This window comes from Girardinichthys multiradiatus, chromosome 1, assembly GCF_021462225.1.
Source record: "Girardinichthys multiradiatus isolate DD_20200921_A chromosome 1, DD_fGirMul_XY1, whole genome shotgun sequence".
NCBI classification, from domain to species: Eukaryota; Metazoa; Chordata; class Actinopteri; order Cyprinodontiformes; family Goodeidae; genus Girardinichthys; species Girardinichthys multiradiatus.
This window is the reverse complement of record NC_061794.1, coordinates 39026201-39042333: the sequence shown is the minus strand read 5'-3', so window position 1 is coordinate 39042333 and position 16133 is coordinate 39026201. Positions and strand designations below refer to the sequence as shown.

Here is a 16133-nt window from a genome sequence, read left to right as displayed (position 1 = left end):
TCAAGTGTTTGGAGTACAATCTGCAGTTCCTACAGACTAATATTTAATCTATTTAAATAAAGGGGCGAAAATTGGCTTCCATATATTTTAGGTATTACCTTTACATTTCCAAAACTCCTCCCTTTAAAGTGCGACATCCAATGAATTACCGGCAGCGAGTTTATTTCCTGAAGTACCCAATCACCTACGCTTATCTCCAAGGTTTAAGACGCATAATTGGTTTAACAACCAATCACTTTAAAGTGGGCGGGTCTAAGGCTCATTTACCGGTACTGTTTGCTTTTCCGTTCAACAGCTGCATTTTTAGAGTAGAATGGCGACCGCTACGTGCGGTTTGCAGTCCAAAGGCAGTAACGGAAAACAGGCGAGAGCTCGTCGAGAACACCGAAGGAAAGAAAAGGACTCTCGCAGGAGACAAGCGGCTATTTTGTTCCTCAGCAATATTTCTCTCGATGGAAGACCTCAGTGTCAGTCTGCCGCTGGAAATACTGACCCAAAAGCCGGTGAGGAGACCGGACTCATTGGCGGAGACGGCTGCGCGGCTCTTGAGCTCCTCCGGACTGATAGCGAAGGTCCAGTTACAGAAGCCCCAGCGGAACCCGGGAGCGGCTCGTCCTCCAGTTTCCCCGGGGTGCTCAGTCCTGCCCGGCCTCCTTTGGTAACGTCTCCTGGACCGACTGCCGCCAATTCTGTGGGACCCAACGATGTATTTTTAGAGAGCTTCGGCGCAGTGGAGACGCAGTTTCCGGGTACCCCGCTACCTCCTGACACAGCCGGACACCAGCCCTGCTCCCGGGCCAAATCTACGCCCGCCGTACTTAGCCCGACTCCGGCCGGAAACTGCCTGGAATCCCGGCAGAGGTGAGCTGGCTTGTCGGTGTTTAATCACAGAGAAATGTGGCCCTCGAAACGGGCCACATACGTCCGTATGAAACGGTTTAAATCGCTTTACCTGTGCTTCAGATCATCAACTAGATGTGTTTTCCTCGTTGTTTCCTGCTTGTCTCCGCTTCACGTTGCTCCTAAAGCTGCGACATGAAGCGACTTTTAATAACAGAAGCTATTCAGGGCCGGCCCGAGGTATAAGCGAACCTTTCCAGCGTAATTAATAACAGGGCAGCAATGACATTTTTTTTTTTTCTTGGTCTAAATGAGTGCGATCCTCCAAGCAAAAATAGAGTGTGGTTGTTTTACAGTAAGCGTTAATCAGCTTTAATCAATCAGATGTGCTTCTAAACCTTTTTGTTAACAGGGAGTGGGAACACAGTTGTAACTTTAGTTGTTAATAATAAAAAAGGAAAAGGTCTAGTGAAATATTGATGTTGACAGATCATTGTAGTCGACGACATCAATCACATCGACAAAATGCAGCAGCCCTCGTTTTCCAGTCATCGATCCATTGTCTACACCCGTTTAACCTGGCATGGCTGTGGGGGGTGTTCGGTGCCTAGCTCTAGCAGTGGTTGGGCATGAGGCAGGGTACACCTTGGACAGGTAGCTTTGGTTAAAATCCAAATGTAACTTCTATATTGCATCACTTTCTGGAAATGTTTTAAGTAAACTATCAGGTATTGTTAATTTTCTCCTCTATCATGTCAGCTAGTGTTGGTGTGGAAGAAGTGGGCCACCACAGAAAGTTCTTCTTAGGGCCTCGTTTAGCCTTGGGCCGCTCTGAAGCTGCATCTCATCAATGGTTTGGGTTTGCTTGTAAAATCATTACTACAGTGGTCTGTTTTTTTTTTTTTTTTTGTGTGTGTGCAGGCAGAGGAACATTTCTGGTTCTCCTGGACCCAAGGTGCCAAAGAAAGTCCACTTCATTAAGAGCATGAGGCCATATGATACAAGAGGAAGCAGGTACGTCTCCTAGAAGCATTTAAAATTACACTTGATGAACAGAACATGGGGGGAAAAAAACACAAATGCTGTTTAGTTATAATATTCATAAAGGTGCTTTAATAGCAGCTGTGTAAAGCTCCTGCATAGAGTTGTAAGCTGATTAATTCTGGTACACAGGCTGCAGAGAAATAACTGGGATACACAGCTGCTGTTAGGGGATTGCCACAGTGAATTTAATCACCCTTGGAAGCTTAGCAAAGCCAAAAGAGGTACAGTGAGGAAATCTAATACCGTATTGCACCAGCGGTAATGGTATCCTGAAGCAAGATGTGGCTTAAATAACATAGTGTTGGTATCTTATTAAGCTTGCTGTCCACACAAGTGTAGAATCTTTGGGTTATACTGTAATACATATTCTGGCTCTACCTCTATGATATTTAGCTCTGTTTTTCATTTATCCTGTCATTTCTTTCATATTCATCTCCACACACATTTGTCTGTTTGTGTTTTTCTGCTGGTGTGTGTAAATGAAACGATGTAGCAGTCCTGAGCCCCATGGCTCAGCGGTAGAGCAGGCGCACCACATGTAGAGGCTGCAGTCCTCAACACATTTGTTGCCGGTTCAATTCCCAGCTCTGGGCCATGTGCTGCATGTCTCCCCCTTTTCTCTCTGCCCCTTTTCTTGTCCGGCTAATGAATAAAGGCCACTACTGTCTCGCAGGTTTAAGTTTCTGTTTCAGATTTTTCATGAGGGGAAGCAAACCTGTTTAGATTGTGTAAGTTAAGGTCATAAACTCTCACTGGTGCTTTTAGTCCTGAAGCTCTGGGTGTTTATTGGTAGGTTTTACAGTGGAGACTGCAGAGTGCATGTCACTGTTGTCTTGTGAAGAGCTATTGCCCTGGTGTTTCTGTAGATTTAGTGATCGTGGTGCTTTTAAAGAAGTCCGGGACGAGCCGGTTTCTCCACATTTCACTCTACACAGGAGCTCTAGTCAGAGTGTCTCTGTTCGTTTGTTTATGCCTTGTGTTTTAGCTGACTTGGCTCTGGTCTGTGTCTCTTTGCCAAAACAGTTTAGTCTCAGAGAATCGTGTTGGATATAACAAAAACAAAAAAAAATGTCAGCCTTTAAACAACTTCTTATCATGTCTATGGAAAATGTTTTAATTAATAGACTGACAGAAATAAAACAAATCTTTGGATTCTGTAATGATTATAACCAGAAATGTGTTTTTTTGTTGGATAAAGGATAGAATAGAATACCTAGGTTACAATTTATTAAAAAAATCCCTTCTTATTCATATGCATGATACAAAATTACCTTCACTTAACCAGCACTGTCCTTTTATTCAGATTAGCAGCTGTCGGCTCTACGTTTGACCGATGGGTAACAATTTAAACAAAAAACATTGAAGAGTTTTAATAAAACAAAAAGGCTTGACGTGCATGCTTATAAAAACAGTTTCTGTACTTATTCACTTTCAGTTTCTTCTTGGTAAGACAAACCGCTTGCTGTGAGATTCTTTCTTCTTACTGATTCAAAAAAGATTTCGCAAAAATAAAACACCTAAAAAATGTTACAGCTTTATGTTGCAAATAATTTTTGGTAAAAATGCAATAAAATTAGCAACAGCAGTCAATCTTTGGAGTGTATTTGGTCTGAAAATGTATTAAACGACAGCTGCTTTTATAGCTAAATAAAACTCTTTTATGCTCTGCATAGAGTAGGGATGCACTGATGTGCAGATTTAGGCCAATATTGATATTCGATATTAAAATTGCAGTTATGGCTGATAACTGATGTTTTATATATATATATATATTATAGTATAGTAGAATATTTTCCTGCCCTTTCAACGCCTTGAAAAAACAACCACACTGCTTACATTGTTCTTCTTAAACACCCCACAATCCTGTGCTGATTCACTCACATGAGCCCCTACACTCCCCCTCATAAAACACATACATTAACGGCAACAACATTTAAATAAACATCGGTTATTAATAACAGCCCAGTTTTATTTATCGGACCGATTCCGATATCTTAGAAATTGACCAACATTGCTCAATGCTGATGTATTGCGCATCCTGAATAGAGAGTGTCGGTTGTTGTAGTGCCTTACAAGTGCAATTATACCCAATTATAGCCATCAGGGTTGCTGCTTAGCCTGAGACATGTTTCCCTCAGGAAGTCTTCCATAAATAGTGGAGACGATATATAATTCATGCACCACATTTCTCTGAAAAAGTAAGTTTTTAACATGCATACATTAGGGGAATGAATAAAACAGCATTTTACAAGAGCGACTTGACTTCAGTTGATATGCTAAAGACTTTCTGAATGCGAAGATGAGGCGAGTTGATGTCTGGCGCTTTTTGAAGAAAAATCAGTGATCCAGATCTCATTAGCTCTGTGGCTTGACTGTGATGGGAAAAATGAGCCTCATTAACCGGGCCTCGTTGCTTTCAGCGGTTTATCCGGGGTGGCTGTCTTAGATGTGGCTCCGTGGCTGATTTCTGTGTCACTGCTAGGGATGGGCAATATGGACAAAAATGGTTCATCACGATAGTTTGTGGTATTTATTGTAGTAACAATAATAGTGATGATAAATACTATTTAAAAATCCTTTGTGGTATTTTTTTGTTGTCATGTATGGCCACTACAGTCAAAGCCCCACAAATAAATACTGCTCTGCTATCTGATATATATTATGTGGGCTTTGGTCTTTTTTGCTGCTCTAATGGAGCAAACAGTGGAAAAAAACGTAAAAGTAACAACCTGAACAAAAATTCATTCTTCATGATGTCGCTATACATTAAAATTGTTTACGACGATGAAATATATCTCACGATAAAGGTGAGATAATTGCCCATCCCTAGTGACTGCGGCTGATATCTGTGGTGTGTAGCCTAGCGGTGCCGGTCGCTGCTGTCTGTAGACTGACACTCCATCTGTTTTGTCTGCCTGTTCATGCTGTGTCCTGCAGGATCATGCTGTTCTGTGCCAAGCGGTCGCTTTATGCTACTTTCTCAGTGCTGCCCTATGGAGAGAGGGCTCACCTCAGGTACTAAGAACGCAGCACCACCCCCTCCATTCCCACACCTCCTTTTTTTTGTTTCCATCGTCCACCCGTGTGATCCGCGTCATTCTCAGAGAGGAGCCGTTTTGCTGCTGGAAATCACATAAATATGTTTGTCTGTTTGTAAACAGTGATCCAAAGTTGGACGGTCAGAGACAAAGATTATCTTCTGTGGTTGCTGCTGATCTGCTGCCTTCCCTGGAAGGTGTGGAGCTGGGTGCCATAGGAAAGGTACATGCTTCTCTATATCTGTAGAACACCACCTTTATATGCCTTCAGCTCTACTTGGAGGCCCTTTAATTCATTATGTAAGCCATTTTTTTAGATTAGATAGGTGGATATGAGAAAAATGGTAAATAAATTTTAAAAAGTAAAATTCAATTTGTTGATTCATTACACACAGAGTGATATATATCTCCAGTATTTATTTATGTTAAATTTGATTAATTTGTTTACAGCTAAAGAAAACTCAAAAGTCAGTTGCTCAGAAAATTGGAATATTGCCATAAAATTAAAGAAATATTATTTTATGGCCATGTAAAGGTTTGTTTCAGGGTTCTGCAACCAGTGACTCCAGTGGCATTTTGGACCTTCCAACAGCTCTTAATAACTTTAACTAAAAATGATAAACAACCACGTAATGTTTCTAAATATAGATATTATAGCAAATGCAGGTTTTAGCTGTTTGACACTAAAACTACCAGTAATTTGTTTAGATAAATCTTTTTGGGTAGGAAACTACAGGGGTTGGACAATGAAACTGAAACACCTGTCATTTTAGTGTGGGAGGTTTCATGGCTAAATTGGACCAGCCTGGTAGCCAGTCTTCATTGATTGCACATTGCACCAGTAAGAGCAGGTTGTGAAGGTTCAATTAGCAGGGTAAGAGCACAGTTTTGCTCAAATTGTTGAAATGCACACAACATTATGGGTGACATACCAGAGTTCAAAAGAGGACAAATTGTTGGTGCACGTCTTGCTGGCGCATCTGTTACCAAGACAGCAAGTCTTTGTGATGTATCAAGAGCCACGGTATCCAGGGTAATGTCAGCATACCACCAAGAAGGACGAACCACATCCAACAGGATTAACTGTGGACGCAAGAGGAAGCTGTCTGAAAGAGGCCAAACGACTGTACTCTGAGAAGCTCCAAAACCAGTTCTCAGCCAACGACTCTGCGTCTGTCTGGAAAGGGCTCAAGCAAATCACCAACTACAAGCCGAAAGCCCCCCACTCCATCAACGACCGACGACTCGCCAACGACCTGAACGAGTTCTACTGCCGCTTAGAAAGACAAAGGGACAGTCCTGCAACCATCCCCCACGACGCCCCCCCAACAGCTGCAGCCACAATCCACCACCCCCATCTCTCCAACCTCAAGAGGGGCCTTGGCACCTCCAACCCCCACCCTGAAGTTCCCCCCCACCAGCCCCCTACCCACGCCGAGGACGACTCTTTCCATCCAGGAGAGGGATGTAAACAAACTCTTCAGGAGACAGAACCCCCGGAAAGCTGCTGGTCCGGATTCTGTCTCACCAGCCAGCCTGAAGCACTGCGCTGATCAGCTGTCTCCAGTCTTCACAGACATTTTTAACACCTCACTGGAGACATGTCATGTGCCAGCCTGCTTCAAGTCCTCCACCATCGTCCCTGTTCCCAAGAAGCCAAGGACCACAGGGCTTAATGACTTCAGACCCGTCGCCCTGACCTCTGTGGTGATGAAGTCCTTTGAGCGCCTTGTGCTCTCACACCTAAAAGACATCACCTACCCCCTCCTGGACCCCCTGCAGTTTGCCTACAGAGCCAACAGGTCTGTAGATGATGCAGTCAACCTAGCCCTTCACTTCATCCTCCGGCACCTGGACTCCACAGGAACCTATGCCAGGATCCTGTTTGTGGATTTCAGCTCTGCCTTCAACACCATCGTCCCAGTTCTGCTACAGGAGAAGCTCTCCCAGCTGAGTGTGCCCGACTCCACCTGCAGGTGGATCGCTGACTTCCTGTCTGACAGGAAGCAGCGCGTGAGGCTGGGGAAGCACGTCTCTGACTCCCTGACCATCAGCACCGGTTCCCCCCAAGGCTGTGTTCTCTCTCCTCTGCTCTTCTCCCTGTACACCAACAGCTGCACCTCCAGTCACCAGTCTGTCAAGCTTCTGAAGTTTGCGGACGACACCACCCTGATCGGACTCATCTCTGATGGTGACGAGTCTGCGTACAGATGGGTGGTGGACCATCTGTTGGACTGGTGCAGCCAGAACAACCTTGAGCTCAACGCTCTAAAGACAGTGGAGATGGTTGTGGACTTCAGGCAGAACCCAGCCCCACCTGCCCCCATCACCCTCTGTGACTCCACAATTGACAGTGTGGAATATTTCCACTTCCTGGGAACCATCATCTCCCAGGATCTCAAGTGGGAGCCAAACATCAGCTCCCTCATCAAGAAAGCCCAGCAGAGGATGTTCTTCCTGCGGCAGCTGAAGAAATTCAACCTGCCAAAGACTATGATGGTGCACTTCTACACAGCCATCATTGAGTCCATCCTCACCTCCTCCATCACCATCTGGTACGCCGCTGCTACAGCCAAGGATAAGGGCAGGCTGCAGCGTGTCATTCGGTCTGCTGAGAAGGTGATTGGCTGCAGTCTACTGTCGCTCCAGGAACTGTACACCTCCAGGACCCTGAAGCGGGCAGGGAAGATTCTGGCTGATCCCTCCCACCCCGGTCACAGACTCTTTGAGACTCTCCCCTCTGGCAGGAGGCTGCGGTCCATCCGGACCAAAACCTCACGCCACAAGAACAGTTTTTTCCCATCTGCCACCAGCCTTGTTAACAAAGCCCGGAAACCACACTGACACTCTCCCTTCCCCCCACACCCCCCCTTTTTTTGCTGACAGGACACTTGTAACCTGTAACTCTATGTGTTACATTAACGCTCAGCTTGGACTCCTGCTTTACTTGCACAATGATCACCTGCACTGTTGTATTGCTCTTGCATTTTATACTGCTCTATATTTACTCTCGCTCACTTAAAACTGTGCACATATATTTATATTATTGATATATCTGATTCTGATTCTGAAGGGATGATCGGGTGCTAACCCGGATTGTATCCAAAAAACATAAAACCACGGCTGCCCAAATTATGGCAGAATTAAATATGCACCTCAACTCTCCTGTTTCCACCAGAACTGTCCGTCAGGAGCTCCACAGGGTCAATATACACGGCCAGGCTGCTATAGCCAAACCTTTGGTCACTCATGCCAATGCCAAACGTTGGTTTCAATGGTGCAAGGAGCACAAATCTTGGGCTGTGGACAATGTGAAACATGTATTGTTCTCTGATGAGTCCACCTTTACTGTTTTCCCCACATCTGGGAGAGTTATGGTGTGGAGAAGCCCCAAAGAAGCGTACCACCCAGACTGTTGCATGCCCAGAGTGAAGCATGGGGGTGGATCAGTGATGGTTTGGGCTGCCATATCATGGCATTCCCTTGGCCCAATACTTGTGCTAGATGGGCGCGTCACTGCCAAGGACTACCGAACCATTCTTGAGGACCATGTGCATCCAATGGTTCAAACATTGTATCCTGAAGGCGGTGCCGTGTATCAGGATGACAATGCACCAATACACACAGCAAGACTGGTGAAAGATTGGTTTGATGAACATGAAAGTGAAGTTGAACATCTCCCATGGCCTGCACAGTCACCAGATCTAAATATTATTGAGCCACTTTGGGGTGTTTTGGAGGAGCGAGTCAGGAAACGTTTTCCTCCACCAGTATCACGTAGTGACCTGGTCACTATCCTGCAAGAAGAATGGCTTAAAATCCCTCTGACCACTGTGCAGGACTTGTATATGTCATTCCCAAGACGAATTGATGCTGTATTGGCCGCAAAAAGAGGCCCTACACCATACTAATAAATTATTGTGGTCTAAAACCAGGTGTTTCAGTTTCATTGTCCAACCCCTGTATGTGCTGTTTTTTTTTTTTTTTTTACCTCATTTTCCACAAATATCAAAATTATATAAAAGAAAATGTATCCATCCTCTGCAAACAAAATGTCTTTTTTTTCCTATTCAAAACCTTGAAATGATAGAAATGAAATGGTGGTTGTTTAAAACAAATTTCCTATATAAGAGATTAATCAAAAATTATACGTTGTCTTTTTTCAAAAGGGTATGAGACTGTTCTTTAGTTGGACTATGGCAAAAATGTCACTTTGGATTGTAAAGACTGCAGAACCCCGGTCTACACAGTCAGGAGAGACACTGCTTCACAGTTGTCTGGCCGATATTTATTGACACCCTTATTGTTAGCTTTGATATTAAATGTATTGTTATATCGTCATTTGTTTCTCGCTTTGGATAAAAGCATCTGCCGAATTCATAAACATAAACATTAACGGTGCTGTATCAAAGCATGTTAATGGAAAGTTGAGTGGAAGGAAAAAAATGTATACACTTTTGTTATTCATACATTACATTAAGTTCAACATTTTGCATCCAATTCCTGTTTTTTAAAATCTTTTTGAAGTTTAGTTTGTATCATTAATCAACCATGAAAAAGAGCAGTTAAAATAAATCATCAACAGAACAAAAATGAAAGTTACATTTATGCCTGTGACGAGTGTTTTTGAACTAACATTTGACCAGAACTGTAAAATTACTCCTGTAGCTAACAGTCTTGTTCCTTCTCTTTAGACGGTGTCCTACGCTCAGTTCCTGTACCCGACCAATGCGTTGGTGAGACAGAAAAGCAGCAGTATGCTGGAGAGCTGCACAGCTCAGACCCCTCAGTGTCGTGTCCGTGCTAACGGGCAAAAAGGCTCCAATGCTGCTCGCCCGAACAGCGGCACAGCACAAGACCCATGTAAGACACACACACAGACACACACCTGCTTCTGCACTGTTTCATTCACCATGTCTGATCATTCTCTGGTCCTGTGTATTGCAGATATAGAGGAGGTGGGGGAATATGACCCGAACCTGCTCAGTGACCCTCGGTGGCCGTGTGGGAGACATAAGAGGGTTCTTATATTCGCATCATATGTGGTAAGCAGAGCTGCAACTTTTTTATTTGGCATTTTTATTCCTGATTATCCCTGTGGAAGTAAAATAAATGCTTCACACATACAAGATCCATCTGTTGCCTCACTAATGTTTCAAATCAAATTCAGCCGACACCTTGAATCTCTTTTTCTCACACAGAAAGACTGTGTTAAAGTGTATTTATTTCTTTATTAAATCTAAAAGAAAACACACTAGGTTCCAAACCACATTTGAAGTATTTAATGAGGTTTTGATAAAATTCTAACACATTTCAGAGGAGACTTTTAGATTAGATTACAAAGTGAAAATAAATCTAATTAACCCAGCGTTCTGAACAAATCTTCATTAAAAGCTGAGTAGAACTGAAACACGTTGGACTTTTCTTTGCTTTTAAGCTGATTGTCAGAGTTGCACAAATGTGATTTTATACAGTTGGCTTTTTTTGGAAAGCTGCAGATTTATACACTGTATATAGCCCCATCCATATTAATCGTTAATCCTGGTATGGTAATGTGTGTAAAAAGCCTTAGAATGAACCAATCTTTTATTCCAGAAGCATACATTCATTTAGGTAAACCTATGACAAAGAAGCTCTTAACCAATCATCAAAATGGGAAAGACGAGGCAATACCCTGGTCTTCCTACTGGCTACAAGATAATAGCCACACACCTAAACCTGCTCACATCTACACTCAGGGCAACAATTTAAAGGGTTAAAACAACTGGAGCAAACTGTACCTTGCTTTACAAATGGCACTAAGGTATGCTATTTTACCTTCTGTTGTAATTATACTAAGTAAAATCAAATGTGCCTCTTGTACAAACATATCACACATAGCAACACAGTTTAATCTTTAGATATGTTCTGTATGTGTTTATTTTCCACAGTAAGCTCTAACTTGTCCATTAGGGACTTAGTACTCTGCTCTTCTTCTGCTTTTAGACGAGTCCTGCTGTCGGTCCCCGCAGCTCCCACTCATACAGTTATATTTTTTTTATTGATTATGCGGAAAAGGTTAAGAAGTCATTTTTGAGGTTTTGGGACTCAGGCGAACTACAGTGAGCTCTTGTCCATAAAAGGAGGAAACATGGAACATAGGTGAACCTTTCCAAAATTAGCCAGCCTACCAAAATTACTCCAAGAGCATCCAATGACTCATCCAGGAGGTCACAATAATACTCAGAACATCTAAAGTCCTACAAGCCTCACTTATCTCAGTTAAGGTCAGTGTTCATGATTCACCTGGAGGAAACAGAGACCGGGCTAAACTGCCTCCATAAATCACTGCTGACCAAAAAGAACACAAAGGTCCATCTTAAATCTTCCAGAAAAGATCATGATGATCCCCATGACCTCTGGGAAAGTGTTCTGTGGATGAGACAAAAGCAGAACTTTTTGTAGGGTCTATGTCTTGTTACATCTGGAGTAAATCTCTCACAGCATTTCAGTAAAATAACATCATACCGTGCTGTGGCAAGACTTTCATTGGGTCTTTTAAAATCTAGAAGATGACTTTTTTTTTTTTTTTTTCCCACTGTGGATTTTATCTTATCTACAGGGTCAAAATAATACATACATGCTCAAATTTACAGATATGCCCTTTATCACAAAAATCCTTCACTGGCTAAATTAAAACAATTCTGCAAAGTAGAGTGTGCCGAAGTACATCCATAACAATGGAAAAGATTCGGTTCTAGTTAATAAAATTATTTAAATATTTTAACTGTAATGTAAAAATAAATTGGTGACAAAAAAGCAGAAGAAATCTGTAAGGGGCAAATCCGTTTTAACAACACTGTAAAACACAATATGAACAGAGCTTGACTAATTATTTAAAGTGACCAGACTCTGTGGTCATATCCTGGTTTCTCTTGACCATCTGGACTTCCTGTTCTTCGCTGCAGAAATAAGGACACAGTTTTATTGGACTTGTTAATCGTTCTTTCAGTCCTCCAAGTCTTTACAACCTGCAGTCATGTTGGAGGGAGAATAACTCCATTATGCTGTGCTCATGTGATACTATATCCTCATTGTGTCACATGACGGTAACCTTTAGCCTTGTGTGTGTGTGTGTGTGTGTGTGTGTGTGTGTGTGTGTGTGTAAGAGAGAAGGGAAAATCCATTAAACTGTCTGATGTGCGCTGTTTTTTAATTGAGCTGCTGGTTTGTTTCCCACCTCTGCAGACGACCATTATTGAATACGTGAAACCATCCGATCTGAAGAAGGACATGAACGAGACCTTCAAGGAGAAGTTTCCTCACATCAAGCTGACACTGAGCAAGATTAGAAGGTACACACCTCCTCTCTTCTTCTGTGCTTTTAGAACTGTCCTCTTAGAGCGGGTCGGAGGGTTCAGTCCAAGACAACTCGCTTTTTCTTTGTAAACACGTGAATAACTGTGACTTCCCCTCTCTGCCAGCCTGAAGAGGGAGATGAGGGCCGTGAGCGAAGAGTGCGGTCTGCAGCCGGTCACCATAGCGATGGCCTTTGTCTACTTTGAGAAGCTGGTGCTGCAAGGTCGCCTCAACAAGCAGAACAGGAAGCTTGTGACAGTTGCGTGCGTGCTGCTGGCTGCAAAGATCAGCAGCGATCTACGGAAACCAGAAGTCAAACAGCTCATTGATGTGAGTAAACACACTCACAGCACTAACTACACCCTGATCTCTTTATGAAGGACACCAGAGCCTTGAACAACGACTCCCTGTTTCAGAATGGAAGGATCTCGAAAGCTTCACCTCAGGGATATTTACCAAACAGCTTCTTTGTGACTCATATTCTTTGGAAATGAAGAATAAGTTCTAAGCAATATGTCAGGATAGTTTATCTGTACAGAATCATTCCTTCTGAAGAAACAAAATCTTGGTAGATCGGCATGTCAACATGCATTAAGGAGGCTGTAATAAAAATGTTGATCTAATGGCTGTCCGCTAAAAGACTTGTCCTATTCCTGATGTATATGGTCAAACAAAGAAGGTAAGGATGTGTTTCATAGCATTAATGCAATGCAATTTATATTCATTCAGTAGGCTATGTTGACCACATTGTAACTAAAAACTAATTTGGTTGTTTTAACAAGAATACTCCAAACCTTCTCAACGTTTCTTGGTTCAGTTCCAGTCAGAAAATTATTCATTACCCAGCTTTTAAAGAAGAGACGTTCTTTTTTTTTTTTTTTAAGGTGTAATGATTATTGAACAAACAACTGGAGTAATTGTTAAAAATTACAACCCTGATGAACTGTTTAGAAAAGGTAAAACCAGTGGGATTTGGTGATTATTGTTCTGTGTTCAGTCTAACCACTATTACCATCACACAGTGAAAACAATGTATTTATTAGCATTTCATGCATTTAATTAATTTGACAAATATGTACGTTAATGTATGTTGAAAAAGTCGGATTTCCGAATACAAACAAAATGTGGAATTAGGTCTTAAAAATCTTTTGCTTTACTGCCTCTCCGATGTTCTTTATAATTCATCAGAAATTGAGTCTTAATTAAAAGCAGCCTTACAGCAAAACACTAAACTTATGTAGACCCCCTCCAAATACCAAGGTTTTTAAAATCATAGCCCACGGTTGTTAGATGGACCTTTTCTTCACCATCATGTCCCAGCTTCAGGATGTGCAGGATGGCTGGCCGCCTACAGGCTTCAGACTAAAGTTCCCCTAATGAGCACTATCTTCTGAAACTAGGTTTTAAAGACATTTCAGGATTTTCATGTTGGTTTGGTTGTACCTGTGATTTCCATGGTAACGGCTGCTGCAGAGCCTGCATTGTCTGGGTAACCATGGCGACAGAGTATGACGTCTCGATTTGCTATGCTAATAATTTAAATGTTGTCTTTCTTTTGGTCAACCTTCCCATAAACGTGCATGCTAGCATCACATTAAGAAAACATTAACAAAAAAAGAAAAGTATGTGCACCCCTTGAACTTTGACACATTTTATCGTTTTACAGCCACATATTTTATTGGGTTTTAATGTGATGGATCAACACAAAGCAGTGAATAGTAGAAGGAAAAGGACACACGGTTTTCCGACTTTTTGTACAGATAAAAATGTTTTCAAATTTTTGTCAGTTTTGTGTGTTTTTTGGAGCCTGTATAATAATAATAATAAAAAAAAAGGCTCTGTTCAACAAGGACACATACTCTGGATCTGAAATCTGTCTCCCTGTGTTTTTCTTCTGGACGAGCAGAAGCTGGAGGAGCGTTTCCGGATAAACAGACGGGAGCTGATTCCTCTGGAGGTCTCCGTACTGGTGGCTTTGGAGATGGGACTGTACCTCCCAGAGAGCAAGGTCATGCCGCACTACCGCAGACTGGTGCAGCAGGGTTAGACCGGACGTTGTAGTGGATCAATCGCTTTTATAAGCTGTGGTGTTTGAAATAAATAATTCTGGTACGCTTTGTTTTTACTGTGAGGAAAAAGAGAATTTACATTCTTTGTCAATGTCTTTTTGTACGTGATAATCCATTCATGAGCTCTATGTTAGAGATGTTCAATCAGCACTTTAATTGTGCTTTTATTTCGGTTTCTTGTGATGCATCTTTTTAAAACACAATGTTTTTAACTTGTGTTTAAAGGAATTGGTGGCTGTGATTTGTGTTTTTTTAGAGGGGGGGAAAAAGATGTGGCTCTGCACATTGTTTTTATTCTACAAACTGTCTTGTATTTATTTTAACTGAGAAAAGAAATACAAAATTTTGTAAATGGGTTTCTGACACTGTGACACTGAAGCATTTTTTAGCTGTGAAAACATAACTAGGCTGAGAGCTGCCCTTTTAATTTAATTTGTCCATCTTGATTTATTGTGTCCTGCAGTGATCCGGTCTGATCTACTGACACTGAAAACAAGACATTATTCGGGCTCTTGTGGCAGCTCTGATTCTGGTGTCGGTTGTGCTCCTGTGCTGTTTTACTACTGCGTGGGTCATGTAAAAGAAACAGGATTTTTCTGATGTGTGTGTATAGTGTTTACTTTCTGTTTGGTGTAATTACGCAGGGATTTGTTTTCTGTGGTCAACTAGTTGACTTGTCTTTCAGTTCTCAGGAATTTTACTTTAAGTAGCTCATAAAATCTGACCCAAAGAAGTCGTTCCATTATAGGTCAAATGGAAAATACCTGATTGTAGTTTGTGTGCACATGGATGGATTTTAATGTTGTACTCAGCAGCAGTATCTTAAATTTTATGTAAATATGGTGAAAAGTGCCTGAAACCACAGTATCAGTGAAGATATCCAAACATGTTTTTAGTCTCCACATTTCTTACTTTTTCCTGCAGCATCTCTCAAATGCTGCGTCTCTTGAGATAATCATGACCTGATTTACAATCGTAGACTGCGTGATGGTGATAAGTGTTCAAAATAAACATCCAAATCTGCAGAATCTGTTTGTTTAACTCTATATGCTTATATTGCAAACCATATTAAAGGTTTTTAAGTATTTCAATACAAAGATAGATTATGATGGCTGCCTACACGAAGGTGTCTCCGTAATCCTGCAAGGTTCATCTAGTGCTCCTGGCCTGACCCCCTCCCCTTAGGCTAGTTTTCCATTAACCCCTGATGAGGTCAAAATAGCCCTCAGGGTCATAAGGGTCCTCAAACTCCCATCATTTTAAGTTGCGTTTCTGTTGGGATCCCTTGGTGCCATGGTTTTTAACCAAAGGTGAACTGGTTCTTCTGGGTCAGGGTTTCCTTTTCTGCCTCAAGCAGAGGTGTATCTAGTTCAAAAATAAGGGAAGGATGGACAGATTTGGGCCTTATCTACAGTAAAGGCCAATACATTGTTCACCTGAGTCTGCAGGAGCATTTCGTACTTCACAAGAACTCCAGTACAGAACTTCTAGGAAGACTTCTAAGGTCTCTCCCACTGCAACAGACGGACGGAAAAAAGACAGCAGAGCCTTAAGTAACAATATGCATTAAGAACGAGCTGCAAGACCAAAATGTCATTTTATTCTTGCATCCCTGGAGGAGAGAACAACTTTCTCTGTCCTTGTGGAGCGTGTATTGAAATGAGCGTTCTTTCGTACGGTGGCTGAAGTAGGATGGGTTTCTTCATGTGGAGATAACTGCGTCAAAAGGAAAGAGTTTAAATGGTTTGAGGAGCTGATCAGGGCACGTCTCACTGGAAAAACCTAGTATTCAGGATGTCTTAGT

General features: G+C 42.1%; 1 protein-coding gene across 2 annotated transcripts; it reads left to right on the top strand.

The window, feature by feature from the left end:
• LOC124857943 (CDK5 and ABL1 enzyme substrate 2-like) lies at positions 1-15357 on the top strand. 2 transcript variants are annotated; one of them, XM_047349592.1, is made up of 9 exons: positions 1-861; positions 1762-1854; positions 4822-4899; positions 5046-5145; positions 9617-9785; positions 9870-9967; positions 12150-12256; positions 12386-12590; positions 14167-15357. In XM_047349592.1, the coding sequence occupies exons 1-9, from the start codon at positions 314-316 to the stop codon at positions 14305-14307; spliced, it is 1539 nt and encodes a 512-aa protein (XP_047205548.1). In that variant the 5' UTR covers positions 1-313; the 3' UTR covers positions 14308-15357. The 2 variants fall into 2 exon arrangements, with proteins under 2 accessions (XP_047205548.1, XP_047205634.1); XM_047349678.1 differs by lacking the exon at positions 4822-4899 and having other exon boundaries at positions 4-861.
• The last annotated feature ends 776 nt before the right edge of the window (positions 15358-16133 follow it).